This window comes from Ctenocephalides felis, unplaced genomic scaffold (assembly GCF_003426905.1).
Source record: "Ctenocephalides felis isolate EL2017-DRISC unplaced genomic scaffold, ASM342690v1 CF-g0.4_SCAFFOLD_03571, whole genome shotgun sequence".
NCBI lineage: Eukaryota > Metazoa > Arthropoda > Insecta > Siphonaptera > Pulicidae > Ctenocephalides > Ctenocephalides felis.
In genome coordinates this window covers 70,374,883-70,393,257 of record NW_020539725.1, presented here as the reverse complement: position 1 = coordinate 70,393,257, position 18,375 = coordinate 70,374,883, and the positions used below count along the sequence as shown (strand labels likewise).

General features: G+C 28.3%; 2 protein-coding genes and 1 pseudogene across 2 annotated transcripts in view; 1 reads left to right on the top strand and 2 right to left on the bottom strand.

The window, feature by feature from the left end:
* Positions 1 to 3,386, bottom strand: part of LOC113386677 (kynurenine 3-monooxygenase-like) — a 9,804-nt gene extending 6,418 nt beyond the window's left edge. The window contains exon 1 of the mRNA XM_026624441.1: positions 3,297 to 3,386. Coding sequence (XP_026480226.1) covers positions 3,297 to 3,386 — 90 coding nt within the window. The remainder of the gene's footprint in view (positions 1 to 3,296) is intronic.
* A 147-nt stretch (positions 3,387 to 3,533) lies between these two features.
* LOC113386676 (kynurenine 3-monooxygenase-like) lies at positions 3,534 to 18,023 on the top strand (the record flags this gene model as incomplete). Its single annotated transcript, XM_026624440.1, has 11 exons — positions 3,534 to 3,599; positions 5,447 to 5,516; positions 12,851 to 13,044; positions 13,939 to 13,987; positions 14,066 to 14,153; positions 14,786 to 14,957; positions 16,134 to 16,385; positions 16,469 to 16,559; positions 17,013 to 17,155; positions 17,389 to 17,550; positions 17,940 to 18,023. Coding segments are annotated over exons 1-11 (1,371 nt in total), but the record flags the coding sequence as incomplete, so codon positions are not given.
* LOC113384755 lies at positions 9,829 to 11,369 on the bottom strand (annotated as a pseudogene).
* Positions 18,024 to 18,375: the final 352 nt, after the last annotated feature.

Below are 18,375 nucleotides of genomic sequence, written 5' to 3'. Positions count from 1 at the left end.
TTTTTTAAGTTATCGTCGATCTCCAACGGCGCGACAAAAAGGCCCTTAACTGCTGCCAGTGATTCCGGCTTCTACGTGGATGAAATAAAAAAAAAAAAATCTCGTTAAACTAGATAATATTGTCTGTAAAGTGAACTACGATAAAAAACATAAATAAAAAATTGACAAAATGGCGGCGTTTTAAAAAAAAAATTCCAATTTACCCAAAATTTTGGTCGTTTTTCGACTGCCAAATTCCGATTTTTGATCCGATAAAAAATTGATAGTTCACATTACGGAGAACTATATACAGAACATGTAAACAAATTTTGATAGTGATCGGATCATTCGTTTTTGAGTAATCACTGCAGCAAATTTGGAAAATGCTGTTTCGAGAAAACGCGTTTAAAGATAAAATGATCGTTGTACTATATACTGTATGTATACTTTTTAAATGGCTGTAACTCAAAACTATTGAGATATCGATTTGAAATTTTAATACGTTATTTTTAAAAGTGTAGTCTATCGAAATATGAAAAAAAAACAAAAATCGATTTTTCAAAATTTCACACTTGTGCCCCTTAAAGAGAATATTTCTTGTCCAGAGGCATAAATTTCATGCAATTTTGTAAACTCATAAAAAAGGCTAACAATATTTTCACTACACTTTTCACCAATTAATAATGTTCTAAAAATTAAAAAAAAACTAGTCGATATTGGTATTTGCCTTGAGGCAAGTTACATGAACTTCCCGATTTATGTAAATAATCGACTTAATTCATGATAGATAAATTATTTATGAGTAGTTAAAAGTATTCGAAGTGGATTTATTACACATTATTGAAAATCGAACACGTCAACCCGGTCGGAGTATTTTTAAAAGCAAATTTTCAAAAATCAATAATTTTAATAATTGAGCCAGTTTTTTGTAGGACTTTAATTGTTTAGTATGTTCATTAAGACCAAGCATTTATCGTTATACCAGGTAAATCATCTAATTTTAATTTTAACAATGTTAAAAGAACTACCCATTTTCTCAAACTTTGATGAATTTTTAAAATTGAACTACTTATTGTCGTGAGGCCGTAATATTACAGTAAGTTCTATGAGACCATGATATATATCGCCCAAAAAAGTTCCATGAAAATTGGCTTAAATTTTATTCAACAGTTAATTACAAAAGAACGTCTTGGTAGATTTTCACCTAAAACTAATCAGTACCATTCCCAACTAATATCTTTCGAACAGTTTTTGATTTTTTAAAATCGGTTTGGTAGTATGAGCTTAAATGTGGACGAAAGGTTTAACACTTTATTCCAAATTACAAAGAAACGGCTTGGCTGATCGTCGCACAAAACTGAGAAACGATAATCCTCATCGAGATACATCAAATGGTTATTAAATTTCTGAAATCGGTTCAGGCGTTTTTGAGCAAACGTCGATGAAAGTTCTAATTTTAACAAATGCAAAAAAATCATACTAATATTTAAAACTTTGACAACTTTTTAAAGCTAAACGAGTTGTCGTAGGGCCGTTATATTTCAGTATGATCTGGAAGACTATGGTATTTACCGTCAAAAAAATAATATTAAAAATCGACGAAAAAAATTTTTTTAACACTTTATTACAAGAAAACGGCCCGGTCGATCTCTACCAAGACTAATCAGGCCGATTCCCAACCAATATCATTCGAACGTTTTTTGAATTTTCAAATTCGATTCAGAATTGCTGGCTAAAACGTGGATGAAAAACTTTGCACTTTTCTGATATTTGCGAAAAAACGGCTTGGCCGTTTGTGACAAACAATAGTCCTCATCGAGATACATCGAATGACTTCTAAAATTTTGAAAGCGGTCCAGCCGTTTTTGAGAAAACGTTGATTTACAGCAAAAAATCTATTCACATGCACATACCCACATACACATACATGGTTTTTCCAAATTGGTCTTATTCGATTCAGAATGGCTTGAAACGTCGAGAAAACCTAAAATAAGCGAATCAGATTTTTTTATGAAAACAAACTTCTTCGGGAAGTTAATAATAAAGTCAAATTGAAACATATAAGATTGTTATAATGTACCAGGTTCAAATATCAAGTTCTCTTTCAGTCAACTTGGTATCAAGCAGAAGTGATACTTGCTCAAATAATACATCAAAATAAGTAAAAAGAAAATATAATAATTGAAAAGGTTTAGAAAAATAACCAAGTGTACAAAGAATAATATAGGTTGGGTCACCCAAGTTGGGTGTAAGAAAAATAAGTACTCTTTAGAATCATTTTTCGTAGATATAAATTAATACATAAAATTTATTGTTCTTACAGAAGATATGTTTCGATTTCGATACTTTAAATTATACATAAAAAAAATCATTTTCACTAGTATAGTGTATTTTTTAATGAAATAAAGTTTAATATTGAATATATTATAGCACAAAATTCAAATATAAGTAAAATTTATAATAAGACAAATTAAATTGTTTTTATACAATTCTCAATAAATTTGTATGTACTTATTAATATTTATAAATAATCTTGACAATATAAATTTTGTTATTATTGCTATCATAACAGTAAAATATACGTAACACTGATATTTGCATGAAAAATACTTGATTGACGTTGAAAAAAATCTATTTCAAAAACTGCTATTTTGATTATTTATGAAAAATATGTATATTTTGGGTGAGAATAGTATAGAAATGTTATAGAAATGCTAACAAACTGTCAAAAAAAGTTTTAGGCGTTTTACACATAAAACCCAACCTACAAAACTCACAAATGATAATAACAATCTTTTCATAAGTGCAACTCTCTGATCTATAAAAACATAAGTAAAATGTGTAAAACGCCTAATGGTACAGCAATTACAAAGCTTTCGAACAGTTTGTTACTAACAACTCATACGAAGTTAGACCCGTAAAATAACAATACGATAACATTTCTATTTTATTCGAAAATTGGCTTTTTGTATTATCAAAATAAACAGTCAAAAATTGTATCGAAGAGACGTATGCATATTGAGAAGTTGATGAAAATTGTTTTAGGGCAAATGTAATTTCACATTTCACACCCAATTTTAAAAATAATTTAGATTCAAATTAGTTCATCATAATAAAATACTTCAAAACAAGACTGTTTTCTATTATCATTTAATTCAATTTTCATTCAATTTTCTGTTATCTAATCAAGTTGATCTTCGAAGCTTTCTCGCACAATTTCTATTACCAATTCACCTGAATTATTTCAAGTACGGAATTTTCCTTCATTAACAAACCGAATCTTATATATGGATATAATAAAAAAAAGTCCATATCACTTTAGTCAGTTTCAAGCACTGATTACAATCCGCGGTTTTTGTGACAATTATCAGTGCAAATTCTGACATATGTAAATTGTAATTTGCCATTATCACGAAAGCCTTCGGTCGGGGTAGACGTAATAATAACGTAATATTTGTTGCCATATTTTTTAAAATATTGCTAATAGTTGTATCTGTGATAAAAAATTAATAAAAATATAAAAAAAATTAGAAGTTATTTAAAAATAGTTTAAAATGGGTGTAGTTAGTACTCAAAATAAAAGTAAACCCAAAAGTGTGGCTATTGTTGGAGGAGGTTTGGTTAGTAGATCCAATATCAAATTTTTATGTTATGTTATTGAATCTAATGGAATAATTATTATGGTAATCTATGGTAAAAAGTGGAGTTTCTTAACAAAAAATGTCATATTTTTCAAGAGCAATCAGATCTGCAAGTTCAATAAGATTGACCTACTATATCTATGAAAGGCAACCCAGTGGTTTACCATTAAATTTTAATTGGACTTTGAATTTGGAAAATCTAAAACAATAAATATTTGTAATAAAGTCAAATGAAAACAAATAATATTGACTATAACAAAAGTTCTTGTCTTGCAACCACAAGGTTCAAGTTTCAATTTATGTCAACTTGATATCAAGCAGTTGTTATATTTGTTTTTACTTGAAAATTAACGTTAATTTTCTCTTTTTTAAGTAATAGATGGAATGAATAAAAAATATAATGATTTGAATGTTGAAAAAAATAATCAAATGCACTGAATAAATAATATATTGATCTAACAGTGCTGAGAATGTTTATAACTTTTAAAAATTAATCAAAAACTCAAATTTTACAAATATTTAAACAAGGTGCGAGTGACATTTTGCCTTAAAGAAAGTAGCTTTAATTTCTATACTTTTTCCAAAGTTGGTGTCAAACGGTTCAGAATGAATTAAAACGATTAGAAAAGTTGACAAGTAAATTACGATGACGTATTTTAAAGTAATGACATATTTTTTATGCAAATATTAATATTACGTGTGCATTTTATTGTTATGATTATTTTTTTTGATTACATGTGAATACTATGAGTACATCGTTAGTATAAAAGTTAAAAATCATAATAAAAAACTTGCTGAAACCCTAAAAATTCAAAATTATCTACCTTGATAAAATTTAGAAAAAAATAGTTGAAAAATAATAAATTATAAATGATATTATATCCTGTATTAAATTTTTAATGTATTTAAAAATATATGAAAATGGTGTATTAAATTAAAAATGCATATAAAATTAAGATAATATTTGGATCAAAAATAATCAGATATATAAATTATAAAATCAACTAAACATAATTATAAATAATCTTGGAAATAGACTGGATTATAAATGTTTTATATTATGTAAAATTGAACAATTTACAAACCATTTTTCTGCATTTGTATTTTCATTTATTTTTTACCATAGAGTGATAAATTGAATAATTGAAAGGGCAAAAAATCAAGACAAATATTAATGAATTAATAAAACTGCGAATAAAAAAATACGTTTTAAGAGCTTTCAATCTTTTTGGTATACTTCAAAAAAACAGTATTAAATGTAAGTTTGTAGGTTGTATGTAGTACCTTTGAACATTTGGGGATATTCGAAAACCATCTCAAAAATATTTGTAATTCAAAAGCTCAATACTTTTTAGTAAAGTAACTCTAGAGCTCCACTAACATTTAAATATTTTTTAGCAAGTTAATTTAAAATTTTTAAATATATAAACATTCGAAATATTGTTAATTTTGTAAACGTTCAATTTTTTTCCAATTCATGATTTGAAAATATAATCATGTAATATTTACTTCCCATACGAGGAGTTTCAATATATTACTTTAAAACAAACATGAATATTTTCATAAATTGTATTAATATCATATTATTTATTTAAATAAAAACAAGACCCAAGTATTTTTAAATGTGCCAAAATATTTATTCAATAATATTTTTTCTCTTTCTGAACCAACCAAAACTTTACAGTTCTATAAGCTGTTGTCATACAACTTCTCTCCAAAAACGTCGTTTTTGCAAGAAAAAAATCTAAAATTAATGATATTGTAACAGATTGCGATAAATTTTTAACATTTTTTTTTTAACTAAACTTTTTTTAAATTTTTTCTAGGTTGGTTCTCTGGCAGCATGTTTTTTGGGAAGAAGAGGATTTGAAGTGCACTTATTCGAATACAGAGAAGGTACGATCAAAAACATCCGTTTTTGATAATGATAAGTAAATCAATCTACTTATTTTTAGCATAAGTGTTTTATTTTGTACGTTGAGTAATTTCCCTTTTGAAATAAAAACATACTTGAAGATAAATCTTTCAAACACTTGCAAAAAAACATTCTATAAAAATTATTAGAATATGAAATTGCAATATAAATTAAAAAAGTAATTAGTAGAAAAACATTTGGTACAAATAATTAACATATGAATTTCCAATATAAATTAAAAAGTAATTATTTACTATTATACAATAACCTAAAGATAATTCACGATTTGCGTGTTTAGATAATATGAAACATTTAGTTTTGATGGATGAATCATTTGTAAATGTATGTTTCATAGTGCATTCAATCAATCGATGAATCAATGATAAATCAGTATTGATGTCGGTTTTTATTTAAAAAGAAACGATGTAAATATGACTTCAAGTGAAACAAGCCTTTGGGGGCATTGCTGCAACGAATAAATGCATATAGATTATCAAATGGTTGTTGAATTTTCGGTTCAAACATTTTCTTAAAAAAATTTGATGACTAGTAAATTTTAGCACACATATATATGTAATTTCATTTTAAGGTCAATTTTATACACAGATGCTTTTTTAACCTCAACCCCAACCAATTTATAATAAATTTAAATTTCTGGAAAATCATAAAAAAATCAAGATTCAAGCTAATTTCAATAGTATCTTATTTTCAATAGTCAATCGTGATACAAAAATCATTATTCAAAATTATTTGAAATTCTTAAAAACAAAATCTTAAAAAAAAAGTATAACGAGAAGTGATTTGCAAAAATATTAAATTATCTCACAGCACGAAATGTTAAAATCTACAAAATCATAAAACGTGACTACTTGATCATCAGTAGATGTATTAAAGAAATTATTCAACAGCTCTAGATTATGTAACAAAAATACAAAAAAAAACGTCAATGTTGACATTGAAACTAATTAACGATTACAGTACTAATCAAGTAATTTATTTGATTTATATAAAAAATTGATATTTGCAATAATTTGCCCAATGGCTCATATTCCTAGTTTTGTTCTGAAACCAAAAATTCCCAATTTATTGAAAAAATATTAATAGAATACTTAAACAAATATAGCATTTTATCTCTCGTAATAGGAATTGAAAAATACTAAGACAATTTATATAGCTGAAATTTGATTTTTGTACGAGACATGTTTTGTGTATAATAAAGATTTAAGCACAAATCGAAAGCCCAAATAGATTAATTTACATTAAAATATAACTACACAAATCAAAAGCAAATGAATTTATATGTCAATTAACCAATAGAAAAGTTTTGTATAACCTTAACACTTCTTAAGGAATAAGAATTTTCAATTAACAATAGTAAGAAATATAAAAGTCAAAATTTATTATTTGATATTGACGTCAAAATTAAATAAACAAAAAAATCAGAAAAGGTTCAATGTCAAATTTTCATTTTTATTAAAATATAACTAGACTAATCAAAATCAAATGAGTTTATCAAAAATCGGTCAATTTACCAACAAAAAAAGTCTTGTATATCCTTAATACTTCTTTCTTCTATTGTCACTATTTATTACCCCAGGATTAAGAATTTTTAATTAACAATACTAGGAAATACAAGAGTCCAAATTAATTTTTGGATATTGACGTCAAAATTAAATGAACAGAAAAAAAATCAAAAAGGTTCAATGTCAAGATTCGTTGTTGACCTGTAGTATCAACTTATTAACATGTGGTCTAATAATAATTATCTAAACGACGCAATTAAATATAATTATGATAATAAAATCTAAAAAAATAGCAAATATTCACGTGGGTTAAATAATAATAATCGATTGCAGTAAAAAAAAAAGTTTGGAAAAAATTGTGAGTAAACTTGCCAAAATCAAACTAAAGCTAATAAAATATTGGGGGAAGAGAAATTTAATATTTTGTTTTGTATTGAAAATGTCAAAAATGAAGAATAAGAAATTGCTTTTCAACAAATGAATGTTATGGCAAGGCTATGTTACGTTGCGTTTTTCATATAAAATGGTACTAAAAACTGTCAAAATGCTATGTGGTTGCTGTGCAGTCAGGCGTTTTAGATATAAAACTTGACCTAGAAAACTCACTACGAAAACGAAAATAATCTTATTGTAAGTGCATCTTTCTGATGTGTCATAATAACACTTGCAAGAAGTTGCATTTTATGTGTATCACGCCTGATCGATCTGCAACCACATAGCATGTTGACAGCTTTTAGTACCATTTTATATGAAAAAAGCAGCTTAACATAGCCTTGCCATAACATTGGTCACATTTTTGGTAAAAATACTATTACTTCTTTTGCCATATTTATTTATTTTGCAAATGTTATGGAATCTAGAATATACATAAATAAACTAAAATAAACTTTTAGTACCGTTTTATATGAAACACATCGTAACAAACCTTGCCATAATATTGGTCAAATTTCTGGTAAAAATATTATTAATTTTATTACGATATTTATTTATTTTGCAAATGTTAAGGAATATAGAATATTAATAAATAAACGTCTGATCGAACTGCAACCACATGGCGTTTTGACAGTTTTTAGTACCATTTTATATAGAAAACGCAGCGTAACATAGCCTGGCCATAATATTGGTCACATTTTTGATAAAAATATTATTACTTCTTTTGCCATATTTATTTATTTTGCAAATGTTATAGAATCTAGAATATACATAAATAAACGCCTGATCGAACAGCAACCACATAGCGTTTTGACAGTTTTTAGTACCATTTTATATGAAACACATCGTAACATAGCCTTGCCATATATTTGGTAAAAATATTATCAATTTTATTACGATATTTATTTATTTTGCAAATGTTAAGGAATCTAGAATATGAATAAATAAACGTCTGATCGAACTGCAACCACATAGCGTTTTGACAGTTTTTAGTACCATTTTATATAGAAAACGCAGCGTAACATAGCCAGACCATAATATTGGTCACATTTTTGATAAAAATATTATTACTTCTTTTGCCATATTTATTTATTTTGCAAATGTTATGGAATCTATCGTAACCACACAATATTTACAATGGATTTGTATTCTCATATCTTATAACAAAAAGTATATTTTACAAATATGTCGCCAAACTTTCCTATAATAATGTGACCTGTGACCAGTACAATAATCTCTAAAATTCTCGTTGTTTACGATAAACAAAAAATCTTTTGCTATTTTGGCTAAACGGTTATTTTCCATTTGATTAATTTTTATTTTATGAGAAAGATAAGAAGAAATTTGTGCTGTTGGATAATCAATTCTTATTCCATCAAACTAAAATTATATTGGTAAACATAATAAACAAAAATTTTAATCAACTCCTACGAGTATCATAAATCTTACTTTTGTTTGTAATTCTGTTTATTATATACAAGCTCATTGCTTCTTGAAGTGCAATTATTATAAAAAAAAAATACAAATTCTGTACAAATTTTATGGGTACTTTGCTCACAAAGATCACACTGCCCTTCATATGGAACTTCTTCAGGAAAAATCATTAAAGTTAGAACTATGTTTACAGGCCAATTCTGTCGTAAAATATACCAATTTTATGGCAAGGCTATGTTACGCGGTTTTTGTTTCATCTAAAATGATACTTAAAACTGTCAAAATGCTATGAAGTTGCGGTGCAGTCAGGCGTTTGACGTACAAAAAACTGTCCTAAAAACGCACACACGTCAAAAAGGAATTTTATCATAAGTGCATCTCCGTGATGTGTCATAATAACACATGCGACAAGTTACCATTTATGTGTAAAACGCCTGAAAGCACAGCAACCGCGTATTATTCTGATAGTTTTTAGTACCATTTTATATAACCATAATTCCTATACCATTAGTGTATTTTATGTCAGAATTGGCCTCTAATTTATTCCTGTAAAACTGCTTTTTTTATTTTCTTTTTTTATTTATTATTTGTGTAAAGAATCTGGTCGTCGTTATTACCCCAAAAAATCATTAAAAACTGTTAAATAAAACTTTTGAATCTAACTTAGAGATAACGTATACTTCGAATTTAAATTCTGGTTTCATACATTAAACAACAGTGCTCAAAACCAAAATAACCAAGGAGAAAAAAAATCGTTTTAAATTTAAAAAAGGGGCAGTTCATCTCGCCATCTTGATGTCAACCGATTTTAGGTGATGGCCGGTTACACATCATTTGCCCCCTACTTTAAAATAGCATTAATAAAAAAATTCAAACTTTACTTGTTTTGAGGTCGATTGTGCCCCTATTGATAAAATCCGTATTTTGTTTCATTTCACTGAAATAAAGTATTTTAATGCAAACCAAAAACAATATATTAAAAAAAGAATAAATATATTATAATAAATACTTTTTAGACAATTTTAAGATCAATTATTCTTTTTTCTTCCTGCAATCCTTTATCACCAAGCGAGTGAGCATCAAGAGTGCCAAAACATCAGCTGTCACCAACATATAGAAAACTCTTTCCCAGCCTCCTTGGCTGACGACTCCTGCCAAAAGTGGCCCTACAGCCGCTCCAAAAGATCCTGTTCCATCAATTATCGCAGTTATTGTTGCTAATGCACTAGAATCACCCTTGGTTTTAGCCCCCAATTCAGCACTGACTGATGTGGTGATAAGGGCATATGGTCCATTCACCAAAGCTCCGGCCAATAGCAGCATTCCAATGTTCATCGCTATATTAATCGAACCCCATTTTTGGTAAACAAGCATCGTAGGAACTGCTATAATCAACATGCCTGCACAAGTTAAAGCAGATCTTCCAGATAGATCAGAAATCAATCCAGCCAAAATAGCACCTGCTATTCCGCCTACATCGAATAAGGTTGACAAATCCGCGCTTTTCTTCGCGCCCAAAGTGGTCGAGTTGTGGATATAATTCGGCAACCAGTATAAAAATGTATAGCTGACCAGTTTGGAGAAGAACAAGGTCAGTGCGTATTCGACGACTCCAGAAATACGAAGGGCTCCTATGAAACTAATTGCTTTATGTCCTTCGGCGTCCGCATGCTCTTCAGTACCAGCATCTATTTCTATATCAACGTTTTCTGGGTGATCCACCAAGAATATGAAAATCAAAATAGCTACTAAGCAAGTGATGGCGCCGGGAATTAAAAATGACAAAGACCAATCTCCTTCGATGTAATGAGCAGCTATCAGAGTGCCTAAAATATTTCCTATAGGCGTATGTGAATTCCATATTCCGAAAATAAGTCCTCGTTTGGCTTTTCCGCACCATCGGCCAACAAGAGTCACCACGCTGGGAAAACCGGTAGATTGAGCTATCCCTGCAAAAACCTGGACAACAATAAAGTACCATAGTTGATGCATGTTGATAGTTCGAGCAAATCCAAATAAGTAGCAGAATATTCCCGTTAGAATCATTCCTATGGTAAGAAAATATCTTAACCGGACTCTTTCGGCAACGAAACCAGCAAAAAACATTGCAAAAGCGTACACAAATAGAAATGATGAATCAAGTATTCCAAAAAGTGCTTTACTATTTGGGGAATCAAAAGGAGCCCATTCGCACCAATGTGGATCACTTGCCATTTGGCCTGCTGATAAACTGCCATCAGGTGTAACTTCTGAACAATTCCTGTGCAGCACATTTTTCACAACCGATATTGGTTTTCGTGTAACATGAAACGCTGTGTAACTCAAGTATGTCAATAACAATATACTTGTCCTGTACGCAACTTCCTTGTGGACGGCTAATTTTGGACAGCATGTTGCATGCAACTTTTGTATAAAACGAATTCCGAATGTTGGACCTTTCGCCATCTTTTACGAACACTCGATAACATTAAATTTAATTTACTACTAAAATATCAAAAATAATTGTATACTCTGAATGTTTGATGCGTTTAATAAAAATTAGACTTTTTTAAAAATTGGCAGTTGTTTTTTTGTGATACTGATATATTTGTTTTGTATAACAAGTGCACTATGATTTGTATGTAAATGATAATAAATGCATTAAGATTTGATAAAATAGATAAGAATGATATTGAGCGGTATTTACACACTAATTACAAACAATTGAAATTGATATCGTTTATATAAAATTTTATAATTATTGTTTGAATGACTTTTAATAAATCATTGTGGGAATCGTAATCAGATCGGGTAATTCACAAGTCATAAAAAATAGAAAAACATTGCTAGGTATAAGTGGCATTTTACCTTAAGGCAAGTTTCATAGACCTCCCGGTATGTGTAAATAATTTATATTACTTAGTCAACCATACTCTTTGAATTAGCTAAATCTTTAGAAAATGGTTGCTATGCAAAATCTCGAGTTATTCTGCCTAAAAGTTGTTGGACTCTAGACGAGAGACCAGATAAGCGTTAGAAAATCTACATATATATATAAATAGGTCGGGTTTTCCTTCCTGACGATTTAACTCCAGAACGCACGAACCGATTTCGACAATATTGCATTCGTTGGAAAGGTTTCGAGCTCCGCAAGGTTTATAGCTAAGAAAATTAGTGGTTCATGGCATCGTGTCTCAATGCAAATTGCTGGAACTTCACGCACCGTAATTAAAAATTCGAGTAATGAAAAAAATCAATAATTGTTTTAAATAATTTCAAATAGATTATCTAAAAATTCGAGTAATGAGATTAGTGAGAATTATCAGAATTATGCTTGATTAAGTCAACGAGCAATTCTTGCTGCAAAGAATAATGATGTGCACGCACTGAATTTCACCATTCAATTCAAAAATTGCTGGCGATTTGGTGCCATACCAATGGTTCCGACTGGTCTTCCGTTTGACTTCGAACGATTGCAATTTCCAGTTCGCCTTGCGTTCGCAATAACAAGTCGCAAAGCCAATCGCTTAGTGTTTGCGGGATAAATTTCAAATAGATTATTTAGAAAATCATTGTTTTTCACATGGGCAGTTATACGTTGCCTGTTCGCGAGTTGGAAAACCATCCGCTTTGTTTGTGTTAACGTCAGACCAAAAAACAAAAAATGTGGTTTACCAAAGAGCACTTCAATGAAACGGATAATTTGCGGATTCACTTTCATTTACTTAGAGAAGTTCAACTAAAAAACACTTTATTTTTGTAATCGAAATAAATTCATTACTGTTGTGTAATAAAACCAAATTTTTCCTTTTCAAATATAAAACAAACAAAAAATTTCTTCATCTTTTTCACGAATCCATCTGGTTGCGAAACGGAGTTCGTTGGATTTGCTAGCAATATTATAAAATCAAGATACAATTATTTTATATTATTTAATTATTTTTTAGATATCAGGACAGCCGAACATGTTATGGGAAAATCAATCAATCTGGCGATGTCAGTTCGTGCAAGAGCAGCCTTAAAATCTGTCGGTTTAGAAGACATCATGATCAAAAATCATGGAATACCAATGAGAGCCAGGATGATCCATGGAACAGATGGATCTTTGAGGGAAATACCTTATGATGCAAGAACTAAACAGGTTGGAATCATTATATTTTAGCCATTTTTCTAAATAAAATCATAATAGTGTACTTGTGCCTTGCTCTTATGATAAACAAATCGAATGATCAATGTATTTGGGAAAAGTTGGTAAAAGAGATAAATCGCGCAAGAATTGTTTTTATATTATGATAATATATAATTTTTAAAACGCGCAATGCATTATGTTAATAACAAGTTCATTGTGACGATAATACCAGAAAAAATTCCACATGAGTAACTTCATTAGATAATTTAGTTAAAATGTATCCATGAATCTTAATGCATCAAAGAAAATGTTGGTACATCATTTTTTTGCTAAGATTCCTGCGGAGACGCTACTTTTTATGTTGGACATATATGACTGACTATGCCTTTTATTAAAACTTGTTTCTCGATAAACCGTGTCAGTCGTACATGTCTGACAAATTTTTTGAACAAGATTTCCATGTTTTGTTCTTGATATGCCAAACTTTTGTAACTGATATTGTAATTGTGTCATTTAGAACTTCTTAGCGTCAGACATATATGACTGACAAGGCGTACAACGTGTTAATCGTTGATCAACCAACCGTATTAATTAGAACAATAGTGGTATGTCAGAATAAAATGTTCAGAAAGCTCTGAAACGTAAAGATATATGAAAATTTTCATTTTTAGAAATTTGTTTCAAAAAATTATTTTGGAATAATTTCTTTAAAGTCAGTAAGAAGTCACAAATTCATATTTTCAACTTAAATTTCGTAATGATTTTGAATAATCGGGATGAAATCAAAATATCAAAATGTTTCAAGAAGTTCATAAACTAATGATATCATATATATCAACTATCCTGTAGAATAGATTTTTTTTTAACAGATTAACATCTGATTTTTTATATTTTATTTACTTTCAGTGCATCTACTCAGTGAGCAGACGATACCTGAATGAAATATTGTTAACAGGTAACTATTTTATTCGTAATCAAAATATATAATATTTTTGGCAACTGATTTTACAAGTACTATTTTAATTATTTTTAGCAACAGAAAAGTACAATAACGTCCATTTACACTTCAATCAGAAGTTAATTAATATAAACTTCAATGATGGCGAAATAACTCTGCAAAAGTAAGTGATAGACAAAAAACTATTTAAGAAATCTATAATTAGAATAAGATCAGCCTGAGCAATAGAATACAACACGATCGAAACTAGAATATTGTTTATAAACTTCAAATTTGAGTAAATAACAGTTCAAAAGTTTAAAATCAAAATATATAAGCACTTAATACCTCCATCCAAAATATTTTGTTCTCACTATATCTAATATCAAAAATGTGAATACATCTAGGGGTATAAAAAATGTAGATAGTTTCAACATATGGTCCAAAATAGTACAATTGTCCTAAAATAGTACAAATACTAAATATTTTCTAATGATATACCATGTGATACCAATTGTTACTTTGGCCTGAATTTTCTTGTAGTACAAATTCAAAATTTTGTTCATTTGTTTTTGTAATATTAGTCATTGCGTTCTCAAATTGTCTGTTCGAATCACAAATAATTAATTTTACCCAAATCAGATATATCTGATGACTATTAATTAGTCCAAAAGAAAATTTTGTTGTATATAAAGTTCGGCATATCGCAGAATCCAACTATGTAACTCACAGACTAGAATTCTTATGTGTAAGGATTTTAAGACGTTTACCAATACGTATATTCGACTAAATATATTTTAATATTAATTTTTTCAGTACCTTAGACAAATCCACGACAAACAGCAGATTTGATTTTGTGATTGGATCTGATGGTGCATATTCCATGGTCAGAAGACATATGATGAAACAGGCAATGTTCGACTATAGTCAAACTTACATCAAACATGGTTACATGGAACTTTGTATTCCTCCTGACAAAGAAGGAAAGGTAATTGTTAGTAAATAAGCTTAAACCACAATACTGATGATTAATATTTAAATGACCAACCTCAGAATTTCTTCAACAACAGCTTGGACTTCCTTGAAATATCACCAAACATTAACTGCACTTTTTTAATAGTATGATACTTGTGAAATTCAACAAAAAATTGTTTGTATGAATAATCTGACATTTTTTTAGGTTCTATTCGACATATATAATTTTGAATTTACACTCCCGACTTTTAAAAAAAAAAATTAAATTTTATTAAAATAAGTAATAACTTCAAAAGCAAGTCACAAGATTTTTTATACACACTAATTAGTGCTGCTCTTTCCCAAATGGAACTTAAGACCTAAATATACAGTCTCAAGCATAACCATTTTAGGAAAATACATATATTGGACTAATATGTTAAATAATTAGCTGTAAGTGACATGGTGCCTTAAGGCAAATTACATCAACTTCCTACTACTTATACATAACTAACTTCTAACTTAAAAAAATGATATTCACCTATTTGGACCAAATGCTCAACTGATTATTTTGAAAATCAAATTTTTGCTTTTACTAAAAGCTAATTCATGCAATTTTTAATGGTTCATATATTATTTATAATATCTGTAAAAATATGATGTACAGTGCATCAAACAAGAATCTAATTTAAATCCAATAAGAACCCAATTCCAAAATGATAAGAATCTAGTGAGAATATACCTAGAATCTAACCATAATGCAACAAGACATTTCTATCGGACATTGTGCCATTGTTTACTTAGAATTTTAGTAAATTTTATCTAGTTTCTGCTATGATAACTGAAAAAAGTGCCCCAAACAAAGTTTCTGAGTTATTTGACAAAAACTAAAAAAAATGTCTCAATTTTTCTATTTATTGCTAGAAAATGAAAAATCGAATTCGAAGTTATATGCAAAAGATTTTTATCGGACTTGATTCAAGGGTCTAGTAGGAAAGTAAATAGAATTTTTTAAAGGTCTTATAAGAAATTAGTCATATAGTAATCATCTAGTTGAGATCTGGTTGGAATCTAGTATGCATCAGGTTAGAACCTGTTTATAATCATTAATAAAAATTATTAATCAAATTCTTCAACAAAGATCAAAGTATATGAAACTAATTTTCAAATTTTAAGCTATGTCATTTAATTTTTTTTTATTATTTTTTAGTTTGCAATGCCAGAAAATTTCCTCCACATCTGGCCCCGAGGTCAATTCATGATGATAGCACTGCCAAATCAAGATAAATCCTGGACAGTAACTTTATTCATGCCTTTTGAAAAATTTTCAATGCTGGACAGTCCTGAAAAGTTACATACATTTTTCTCGGAATATTTCCCCGATTCCATACCTCTAATTGGAAAAGACAGGTTGACCAAAGATTTCTTCAAAGGCGGTCCACAACCTTTGGTTTCTGTTAAGGTAAGGGGTAATCTGAAACACAAATAGAATGTGATGGTAAAAAAATTATGGTGTTGTATTAATATAAAACACTAAAATTGTAGTGTTCTCCTTACCATGTTAGAGACAAAGCTCTTTTGATTGGAGATTCTGCACATGCGATGGTGCCTTTTTATGGACAAGGAATGAATGCAGGTAAAAGTTCACAAAATTGTCTTTATTAGTCATTATTGCACCTGATTTTATGAAGGCCAAATAATCACTAAAACATTTGCACTCATTTAGATGGAATTGTAATCAATTTTTAAACCGTGGGCATATGTTTCCACTTTTTCAAAATTTATAGAACATGTGAAAATATCATTTAGTCATAAAAGTCAAAAAAAAAAAAAATGAGACATGATCACAATTAATAGTTTTCCGTAACAAAATAATTTTTATTTATTGAAAAGATATTTATTTCAAATTAGAAACAGTAAAAATAATCTTTATTAGTTTTTATTTTATCATATCTTTTTTGCTCTCTTTAACTTTTTTGAATAATTTTCTTCAAGAAACTTTTTCATATATTATGACTTCAGATAAAACTTCCAACATTATTATTTATATCATTATTTTTTAAAATTTAGATCATATGTATTTTTACAGGTTTTGAAGATTGCTCCTTATTAGACGATCTCATAGAAAAATTTGGAGATGAAAACATGGAAAATGTTTTTAAGGAATTTACGGAAAAACGAGTGGACGATGCTCATGCTATTTGTGATTTAGCAATGTATAACTACATCGAGGTAAATTATTACAATTTATAAAATAAATAAATCATAATAAAAATAAGATTGTGAATAAAATTCAATATTAGACTAGGCTGAAAAAATCGTCGAGGTAAATTATGTAATTTCACTTCTCAACTACATCACTGCAATAGAAAAAAATATTAGAATTTGTTCTTCACAAATGTTTCAAGACACAATTTATTTTAGAGATATTTTTTATGACTTAATAATTTTTAATTTATTTTTAGATGAGGGATTTAGTCAACAAAAAATCATACAGACTTCGTAAAACATTCGATGATTTTCTATTTTGGATTGCACCTCAAGTTTGGGTACCTTTGTATAATTCTGTTTCATTTACCAGAATGAGTTATAGAAAATGTATAGAAAATAGAGCTTGGCAGGATAAGGTAAAACAAATTTTTTAACTACTTCTAAAATTTTAAATATTTTATAATAATCCTTATTTTTTCAACATAATCATTTTATTGACTTACTGATAAGAATAATTCTACTTTCTGTTTTTGTTCTACTGAAATCTACAATTCTGCAAAAATCCAATTGAATCCCTAATTGTCGATTATTTGCAAATTGAAAACATATAAATAAATTATGTCTAGCAATATTTAAAATACCCACACAAATATTAAAACTACACAGAATACCTAGCTAAATTACCAAATAAATCACTTCTTATGTCACAAACCTTCTTATTGCCAACTATTAGTCCATATTTTTTACTATATGATTTTATTGATTTAATATTACTAAAACTTTTTGTTTGTAATTTTTTTTCCAGGTTCTTTCAAAAGCCATTTTCACATTAAGTATTGGAGGCGCACTTAGTATTTTTGGAGCAGCTTTTTACTTTGGAAAAAAATCATTTAATTTTCCCGTAGAAAAATATTTTGATAAAGCTGTAAAATCAGTTGGACTTGTATGGCCTTACTGATAAATTAGTATTTAATAAAATAATATATATAAATATATATATTATATATATACATATATATATATATATAATACATATGAGATTACCTGATTCAATACTATAATTATCAAACGATCATATTTTCATATAAAATATTTATTAATATATTCTAGTAACTTTCTATATAAAAATATGAAATAATATATATAGTACAAGTTCCTAATATATTCAACTTATTATTTTTATAACTAAAATGATATTAATAAATGCATTGAAGGCATCTTATATAATAAGTCTTAATCTT